This window comes from Platalea leucorodia (genome assembly GCF_965183815.1).
Source record: "Platalea leucorodia genome assembly, chromosome: Z".
In the NCBI taxonomy this organism is placed as follows: Eukaryota; Metazoa; Chordata; class Aves; order Pelecaniformes; family Threskiornithidae; genus Platalea; species Platalea leucorodia.
Window position 1 is genome coordinate 59,545,392 of NC_138858.1, and position 10,071 is coordinate 59,555,462.

Sequence of the window (10,071 nt, forward strand, 5' to 3'; positions counted from 1 at the left end):
TTTGTAGAGTATTGCTGTACAGTTTTTGTGTCCACACTCGCTTGCTGTCCAGATGAACAAAATCTGTGATATTTTACCTTGAGCTACTTAAAAGTACTCCAGAGTAGTGATTCCAGTAAAGAAGCTGGAGAGTACACCTTAATTATCACACAGAAATCAGAACATCAAGTAACAAGATTAGGTAATAGTGTTTATGCTAGTCTACAATTTCCATTATGCTTGGTTCTAGTACTGATTTATAGCTTCATAGGCTGAAACAGGCAAAGAAAGTCCAAACAGTGCAGCCAGTTATTCAACGATGAAAATAAAAGAGATGCACTTTTCCACCTGTAGGAAAACAGAACTTCGGGCTCAACACCTGCAGCAAGGGAAGTTTTCAGCTCATCTACCAGACAGATAAATAGATGCAATGCTGGAAAGGAGTGCAGGAGCATGGCAAACTGTCCATTTCTTGCACACACTTCAGAAATAATTCACCTTCACAGCCAGTCACAGGGAGTAAAGGACAGCTACAATTCCTTACACAACACTGACCATTGCATAAAATTGAAGGTTTACTATCAGTCCCTTCTCCAGCCCTGCTCCTGCTGAGAATACTACAGGTTTTCCACAACTTTTGCAAGTTGCAGCATGTCCATAAAACAATACAACGCAATATCCATGAGGCTTGTGTAGTTTTGTAAATCCAGCCCTGATCCACTGCTTAACTTTCTACAGTAATGATGGCGGCTCCCCTGCATCAGGCTATATTTAATTGTTATGAAGACTGTCACTCCAGAATGACAGCCATGGAAGTTTACACCAGACAAAAGGGAAGTGAATGGCTTTACTGCACTTGTAAAGTGTCGAATACAAATTCATATATGTAAATACTACTACTACTACTACATATTCGTATATGTAAAGTGACACAAATTTTCAAACATTTGTTGTAGTTACCACCAATGCCACTTGGCATAGATTATCACTGTATTCGCCTTTGTCTCTTCTTTTCTTGAGAGTTTGATCTTCTTTGCAATTTATTCCCAGCTGCAATTCTCAATTGCTTTCTTCACTTGTTCCACTTCCCTCCTGAGCATTCTGAATGGAATGGGACCACTAGAAGCTTAGTAAACATTTTGTTACTGATCTCTACTTCCATTCTGCAGAATTCACATTTCCAGATTTGAAGGCTAAATACAGCAACACTTCCCAAGTTACAGTTAGCTATCTGTCTACAGTTGTGGCTTGCTAAGGCAACTCTCCCCTGAGTAAAAACCATCTAGAGTTCTGGAAACTTACAAATAAGAAGGAAAAAAAGAAAACTAAACAGCAGGGGCAAGGCATATAAAGATATTCCATAAGCGTCACACTCCCTTTGCAATAATTATTTTTATAATGGAACTAGGCTAGACAGAAAAGTGTTCCATCATTTAAAATTGAAAGCTTTCATCTTTCATTTACAAAAACAGTTTCCTGATAATATATAGGAAACATGAAAATGAGCTTTGCAAGACCTGCTTGTGAATTAGGCTATGAGGTTAATGATCGATACAAGCCTAGGAAAAATGTTTCTGGCATTTAAAAAATTTTTAAAACTTTAAGGTGTGCTCAGTAGGACATTTAAGATGAAGAACAAAGTCTCACTTCACAGGCAAGTATCAAGTTTTGAGTACAATGCATCCTCCTGATACTTACTTTTAATGAAGTTGCTGGGAACTTCATTATGCTTAGCTGGTTTAGTCTTACAAATTGCTACAGCTTTTAAATAATACTGATATACTTTTAAATATATTTTGATATATTTTTATAGGCAGTCACAGTTCAATACAAAGTATTTTTCTGACATAATCTTTAGCAAGGTGGGCTGTTGCAAGTAGTAAGAAAGTTCACACACAAAATAATCAGGCCTGTCCCTGGTAAGTTCAGGTTTGTTGGCAGTCTTACAATTCAGAAGACTGGCCTTGCTCACACCATCTCATTTGTTCATGTTTCTCTTGTCACCTGACAAACTTTTTTTTTTTAAGTAACCAGGAATATTTTGTCCCTCACGAGAAGGAACTCCAAATTTATTTGCTAACTAGAACAGCACTAACTTTATTGGAAGCAGAAGTCTTCAAGAATGAGTATGTATTAGAGCTTAAAAATTATTTACGAGATTCAAAGTTTACTGTCTTTCTAGGACATTCCTTTCTATAACAGGAAGCTTGACATAAAAATACACAGAAGTTATTAAAGTTTCTTTAGTTTTATTGTTCACAGATTTCCTTGTGATTTGCACCTAGTGTCACCTAAACACTTCTCTCTTCCCCTTCTTCCCACTCCATCATACACCGTGCTACATGCAAGCTTAATAACCAGCACGTTGCTGACTGATCAGCTGGCAATTATATTCTTGCATTTCTTCACTTGAGGCAGTAATTTAGATCTCTCTCTACCCAACTCGAAGTTTCCAAAAAGTCCACAGAATGGAGTTTTCTTTATGACTCTCTGACTGACAGAATCAGCTAACTGTTTCAACAGGTTGTGATCAGAAAGAGGGGCAGAAACAGAGACAGATGCATGGACTAACAGCACGGTCACAACCACCTCTTGGAAGACAAGTCTAAAACCACTTTTTATTTGCAAGTTCACTTTGACTTCTTAAACCTTCAGCATTCATCATATTACCAGTTTTAGAAATCTAAACTTTCTAGCACAACAGGGACTACTTGAACTTAGCATTTTTCTAGAAAAAGACCTTAATTCCACCCCTACAAATTGGTTGTCAACCTGCATGGATGCAGGGAAGTTCCAATCAGGCTTTTCCAAACATGTGAACACTCTGCACACGCTAGAAGACTAGCATTTAGCATTAGAGGACTGATTCTTCTTTTTATTAGAAAAAGCACCGGAAAACTGTACTTTCACTTCAGAAAACAAATACAAAGTTAACACTTTAAGTTATACTGCTCTGACAGCTCTAAAGAGGGAAGAATCCTGAAGTACTCTTTATCAAAAACTAAAATGAACAGCTCACTGCTCCACCTTTAGAGATAGTCTTGTTAGGATTTTAGACAATACATACTACGCATATGTGCCTTGCACTTTATAGACAGTAGCTTTATTTTAACATTCTAATCCAATGTTTCGGCCATTTTTTTTTTCCTCAAATACTATTCTGTTGGATGCTGACACAGTTTTAACACTATTTAAGCTTTATTATGTAAGGTGTATACAAGATCATTACAATTCTTAACTGAAGCAATGTAAATGTAACAAGAAGATTAAGCACCTGTAAGAAAGTACATCCAGTCCTCCTAACCATGGTCTGCTTGCTAACCAGGAAGCTTTGAGATCAAGCTCAAATACAAACCAGTTTTAATAAACAAAATATAGGAGAATACATAACCAAGAATAACTGAAATAAGCAAGTGCTTACCTTGATTCTCCACTACTGTTTCTTACGCTTTCTTCATCACTGTGCCCATTCATTGTAAATATTAAGAAGTTTAAAAGATAAATAAAAGCCCACTCAGGTTACAAGGTGGATATCAAGAATCCACTTCTTGGTACTCTATGTTTTCCAGGTAATATGTTTGCTCTAGTGTTCTCTGCTGGTATTCAAGATTTCTCCCAAAATACCTAAAATAGTAAAGAAAAACATTGACACAATTTGAAAATATGTTTGCAACTAAAAAGATACCAAAAATAGCTTGTTTTTTCACTAACACTGAACGGGAGAATCATGTTTGATGTCATGTTTTTAACTGAAAAATAGCTTTTTGTGTGTTACCTGTTCGTAGTTGATCATTTTATCACCATTTTCTTGTGTGGAAAAAAAATTTAAAATCTTTCCTCATGTCTGTGAAAACCAGAAAAAATCTTTCTCAAGAGAAGAACAGGTCTTTTTATTAGTTACACTTAAAAAAATTGAAAGAACTAAATGAAATACACAAATGCATGAAAGGAAAGACCTGTCTAGCTTTTTGCTTGACTGCAGTTGGGTCCCAGCCTACAGGCCATTATGCTTCTTTATGCAACTTCTCATTGATGGTGCTATAAAGATGGCAATTTCTACTGAGCCACTAGCTGCAGAATAAGAAGTGTTATGGAAATTACATTCTCTTTAGCATTGCAGGATGAGAAGAACAGTTTACTGCATATCTGCACTATACCCCATGGCTTAACTTTTGCCATAGTACTGACTTCAGGACAAAGTAGATCTAAATTTTAAAGAACAACTCCCTGCCCGAACACATAACTAAAAAGCATAGTGTTCTACTAAGATCTTCTTAGTAAAATGTATTTCATGCACAAAACGTAATGGAAGCATAATGCTTACATCCAGTTGTGGGTAGAGACAGGAAGATGAAGAATGTCCCGTTTAAAACAACTGCGTCAACTAAATCAAACCACAGATGGAATGATTGTTAGTTCACATAAAAGAGCACCTTAAATCAGATCACTGCAGTACCCGATGCAGCTAGAGAAAGTTTAGGCTCATGGTAAATGGACTACAAGCATAAACTCACTGATAATCAGATAAAGAGCTGCACCTCTCACAGATTTAGTGGTGTGAAAGCAATTAGGGGCTCGCCTGCCCCGAGGTGCTCTCCTCTAATACGCAACAGCCCAACCCAGCCCGGGCGGAAGCCTCGCTCCGGGGTGGGAAATGCCCTGCGCTCAGGCACCACCTCAGACACTCGGGCCACTCCGGCCTGCAAACAAAGGCGATGAGGGAGGGGAAAGTGATAGGAAGGAGCCCTGCAACCCCGGAGGGGCCGCGAAGCGAGGTCGGGGATCCCGCGGCGGCGGAGGCAAGCCGGCCGCTGCTTCCCGGCAGGGCCGCGCTCTGCGCCTCCCGGCAGCGGGCTCCCAGCCGCCTGCCCTCCCGCGCAAACAGCCCCTCGCCTCCGGGCCCGGCACCCTCTGGACGCCGCGAAACACCTTGAGCAGCGGCGAAACTTGCTCCCTGCCGCCCGCTTCCTGCTCCGCGGCGATCCTCCTCCGAGCCCTGGCCGCCCGCACGGCGCTCCCGCGGCCTCCCACGGCCGCTCTCCCTCTGCCCGCCCCCAGGGCGCTCCCGCGGGAGCCCAGGCCACAGGGCCGCCTCCCGCCCCCTGAGACGGCCCTCCGCTAGCGGCGCGGCCTGCACAGGCGCCGCTCCTAGCCAAGGCTCCCTGGCAGCGTCTCCAAGGCCGCCGCTGTCCTCCATGCTCGCTTCCCCCGGCGCCCCCCATGGCCAGAGGAGAGCCACGGCCGCTTTCCTGCCTCCCGGACGGCTGGATACTGGCTCCCCCCGCAGGAGCCAGCGAGAGCGGCACAAGCCGCTGCCCGCCTCGGCCCTTGCAGCTCCCTCCCCCCGCGGAAAACAGCGAGAGCCCGAAAATCCAGCCCTGCGCCAGGCATCCAGCCCCCCACAGCCGAGAGCGGGCCCCGAGCCCCATCTCCTCAGCACCGCCCGCCCCGCCCCCCCTTCCATCTTCGGAAGCCGCACAACTCCCAGCCGGCGAAGGGGAGAGGAGCCATGTCAGGCCTCTGCCTACCTGCGTGCGCCCGGCCCGGCCCGGCCTTCCCAGGGCCGCCCCGGACTGCGCTACGCCCCACGAGGAGGCTCGTGCCGCAGCCCAGGGTCGGGGGCTGTTCCCGCGGCCGCAGCGGGGCCTGGGCCGCCGCTCCTCCTGCTGGCCGCCGGCTCCTCGCAGCCCCGCGCGATGGGCTCGCCCGCCACCCTCGCCGGCTCGAACAATGGGACCCCGAACCGGGCAGGGAGAACCAGGGTGGGCGCTGCGCCGCTCTGCTCCGCCACCGCTTCTTAAGTCCTCCCGACCGCCGCCATCACGCTGCTGCTCCGCTCAGCCTCCCCCTCCCTCGGTCGGATGGAAACCCCGGGCGTGATGTCAGCCCTGCGCCCTGGGACCGAGCGGCAGGAGGAGGAGGAGCTACGGCCGGGGGCGACGGGCAGCGCTGCCGGGTCGCTCAGAGCGGGGTGGCGAAGGCAGGATGGGGAGCTCGTCGCGGCGGGGGCCGGCGGCCGCACGGGAGGAGCGCGGGGGCCGGAGGGGCTGCGGCTCCCATCCCCGTGTGAAGAAGGCGCGGGGCGTGGCCCGCTCCGGAGGGGCGCCATGACCCGAGCGGCGCGGCCGCCAGCCGGGCGCGCGCCGCTCGTGACCGTTCTGGGCAGCGTGGGTTTTTGTGTTCGCACTGGGGTTTTCGGTGTAAAATCATAGCCCGGCGACAAACACGACCACGTTTCTTAGTCTACGCAGTTAAAAGTGGTACCGGGGCGTATTTAGGAAGGCTTGACGCGCTGCTGCTGGGAGGACGCTTGTGTCCGTGAGGACTGTCCCCTGGCTGGGGGCTGGTCTTCCTCTTTCCGTTCCAGAATCTAACGCCCTCTCCTTTGAAAGTGGCTAACGTGAGCCGTTTGTTAAACGTGTCTCACGTTCGTTGTCAGGAAAAAAAAAAAAACAAAACCGACAACAACAAAACGCAAAAAAAAAACCAAAAAACCCCCACAAGAAAAAAGTCATGGAAGTTGTGTATCCAAACGTTCCCAGAGTGGCAAAGGAAAGCAGTGGCAGTTGAGTGAAAAAGTGTGTTGTAAACAACGTAACACCATAGCCAAACACTGTTGGAAAGAGGAAGCAACTTACCTGGCTTCTCCCCTCTGGACGCACACGTACGCAGTTATTCTGAAGGATTGTGGGGTCATTACTGACTGATACCTCGCACCAGACCTTTGGACATTTATTTGTTTAGCACCCTGCAAGAGTGAAAGAGGCCAAGATCAGCATAAAAACACAGTTTGCTCATCAATGAAGGGAAGCTTGAAGGAAGAGACTCACTGTGTGGGTATACTAGAGGAAGGTGGTTAGAGTAGCTGTCAATTCAACCTTGAAGAGTTGTGCTGGCCAGGAGCCAATGTCTGAGCTACAGTCAGTCAGCTGGAGACTTCCTCGGGCCTATAGCTTGCCTCATGGTTGCTCTTCCAGGGTGAGCAAAGCTGATTGCCTCACCGCTCAGTGAAGGGTGGGCAGCCAATGTGTCCAACACTCTTCAGCTGAGTTGCTGGGGTTTCCTGGAGCTGCACCTTCAGCCCACCGAGCAGGTTGTGGGCTTGGCTGCCATGCACAGTGCCTTGCTCTCTGAGGAGCAGCAGAGGATAGATGAGGCATATACATTAGCGTAGCTCTCAAGCACCATGTAGGAAATCTCAATGGTTGATGGCAGGGAACAATTTTTCCCCCTAGAGTTGAAAAAAATGCAGCAGGAATTGCTCAGACAAGAAAACAGCTTCAAAGTTTACAAAAGGGCTATGTTACACTATGTTCCTTAGTGAACCACTTAAGTTTGCTTAAGTCAGTTTAAGGGAGAATATTTTATTGTGATAGACAAGAATGCTGCAAGATTAATGGATTGAAGTTTAAATTCAAGAGTGTCAAAATGAAAGTAACTGTTTTAAATTAAGGTAATTAATACCAAAACACTTTACCAAGAATAGTTCAGGCCCTAATGGAAGGATTTTTATTACTGTTAAGGATTTGTTAATTTGAAGGAAAGAAACAGTAGAAAGCCACTGCCTCATTCAACCAGAAGGGATAGGTCTTATGCAGAAATTGTGGACAAAAGCAGTTACCTGCAGCAAACAGGAGATAAGACCAAGTTGATAAGAATTTGGATACATGCTAAGTGTTAGGTGTACAAATAATGTGACTTACATAGATGAATAATTTGAGTTACATAGATAAACAACAAAACACTTCTCAGTGGGTTTTACAGCTAGTTGCAAAACTCCCATAGGTAATAGATACGTAAATACATAATTTACGCCTTCAATATCAATATAATCCACGGAATCGGTAAAACCTTTAATAATGCAACCACACCTAAATACAAATAAAAGGAAATACATGAATTTAGCATCCCTTTCTGTTTACAGACTCTATTTTACAAACTTACACTTTATCTAGTTGGATATATATAAAAATGCTCAGGGAAGAAAGGAGAGAGGGGAACAAAAAAAAAAAGAGAAAACTAAATAAATTCCAGCAATTCCAGTTGCTTAGCTACAGAATGCACTCAATCCTTATTAACCATCCAAAAAGCTAAACATCAATAAAGATGGCAGATGTTAGTCAAATTCCTCTATTTTTGCTATCCAACTTCCTCCCTTCAAGTTCCTAATTATTCACAGAGATACAGTGACTTTCATTCTTCTCTTTTCTTTGTTTCTCCTCCTTCCTACCCCGTTGTAAGAAATCTTGTGTAGAAAATAGTTTTATTCTGCTAGAAAATATTTTTCCAGGCTGCTGCTTTGAGTCATGTTCATGATTTCATTTTGATATGTGTTAATTTTTAATCCGTGGTAACATCAACAATAGTAATCAACTTCTGTTAATAAATGGAAGTAAGGTAGTATTCGCATAAGTCCAGTAGCTTGTTTAGCCATTAGTACAGGAATTTACAAAACCTACTTATTCTTTCAGGAGAAGAATTGAGGGAGAAAATCCAGGTTTTTCATTTCACATGGCAACTACTACTTTGTCTTTTGCATGGTTAGAGTTACTGTTGTGACAGTTTCTGCATTTATTGATCACACTGCACATACACAGTTTCCTTTGCCGGTTAAGGCCCTGATTCTTCAAACATTTTAAATATGAGCACAACTTCCTGGCATTCCTTTGAGTGTTTATGGCCTCTGCTTCATTAAGAAGATGATCATGTTCTGCAAGATTGTCTGCACGGTAGGAAGATACGGCTGCACTTACATTAAGTATATTTGTAATAGCTCGTTTTAGCTACCAAAAGTAACTAACTGTGAACATATGTCAGAATGAACATTAGCATAAATTAATAATCAGAGTCAGTGCTAGAGAATTTTACCAACAGTACTATCAAGATTGTAAAACTGTTGTCACATATGGTTCCATTTGCAGATGCACAGCACCTCCATCTTCCTCACAGTTACATGCAGCCCACCATGTCAGATGTCCTTGGAGAGCTGCCTTGTGGTTGCTAGAAGGTTCTAGAGCAGGCAATACTGTTTTAGATTAATTAAGCAATACACACATACTTGCACCTGCTATGAGCACCCTTTTGCCAGAAAGGCATTTATATGTAAACTTTACTACTTTACTATAATCTGTTACTATTGGGTAGTCTGCTATGAAGTCTTTTTTTTTTTTTTTTTTTTCCCCCAGGACTTCAACACCAGTAGGTTTCATATCCAAATTAATAAGGCTAAACCTACTTACTTTCCAATGAGGAGCACTCCTTCGCTTTTTTTTACAGTTGCATGATTTAGTTAGAGGTGTGAGACGTCTTTCTGCTTCCACTATGTAGCAGATATGCTAGCCTGTGTACTCACTAATATGAATTGTTTCCTGAACACAGCAGTTAAAAATACTAGCCTACACTTCGCAACCCAGGAGACAACCTCCATTCCCTAAGTCTTCTAAATATGTCCCAAAGTGCTGTTCCCCAGGATGCACCTGCACACGCCCTTTCATTTGTATTTGATAAATAAAGGTGCCTCACATTTGGCAACCTCACTTGGAGTCACTGCAACATAAGGCAGGCTTAAGATTCAAGCAGAATAAATTTCTGTTTCAGCAGGATATGAACTGAACTCCTAATTACAAAACTTGGAAGAAGTCTACATTTTTAGTTACATTTTACTTAAAAGCCTTCTTAGCTTCTTCAGTTTCCTTCACCTAGATTCTTTTGGTAGAGTTTCTCAGCTGCCTTGGAAATCCCCTTTGAAGGTATGATTTCACAATGGTTTAAATGAACTGGAGTTAGAGCTGCTGTGATCCCATCCTCTTGTCTACCATACAAGCCAAAAACTAGCTACACTCAAAAATGATTGCTTTCTGGCCACTGTGACTTTCTGAACTAGGTCAACATGTAGCTGCACATGCAGTGATCCTTGTGCAGTAAGATGATGGCAGCAATTGTTACTTAAAGTGGTTAGAAATTGATGCAAATTGATCTGGGGATCTTTCTCCACATCCCTCTAAGAGATGGATTTTTCTTTCACATCACAACTTGTTTTTATTGCATCTTTAACTAAGTCCTTCTTTCCCAGGTGGCATAGTAAAGTATGCA

At 44.0% G+C, this 10,071-nt stretch overlaps 1 protein-coding gene across 5 annotated transcripts in view; it reads right to left on the minus strand.

Moving 5' to 3' along the window:
* The window catches only part of CHD1 (chromodomain helicase DNA binding protein 1), a 58,674-nt gene extending 52,837 nt beyond the window's left edge, over positions 1–5,837 (minus strand). For 4 of the 5 annotated variants that reach the window (XM_082336497.1, XM_082336498.1, XM_082336499.1 and 1 more), the window contains exons 1-2: positions 5,508–5,837; positions 3,401–3,603 (exon numbers count right to left, since the gene is read on the minus strand). In XM_082336497.1, coding sequence (XP_082192623.1) covers positions 3,401–3,453 — 53 coding nt within the window. In that variant the 5' untranslated portion in view covers positions 3,454–3,603; positions 5,508–5,837. Of the gene's footprint in view, positions 1–3,400; positions 3,604–4,908; positions 5,010–5,507 lie in introns of those variants that run through there. The other variant, XM_082336496.1, reaches the window with a different exon arrangement.
* Positions 5,838–10,071: the final 4,234 nt, after the last annotated feature.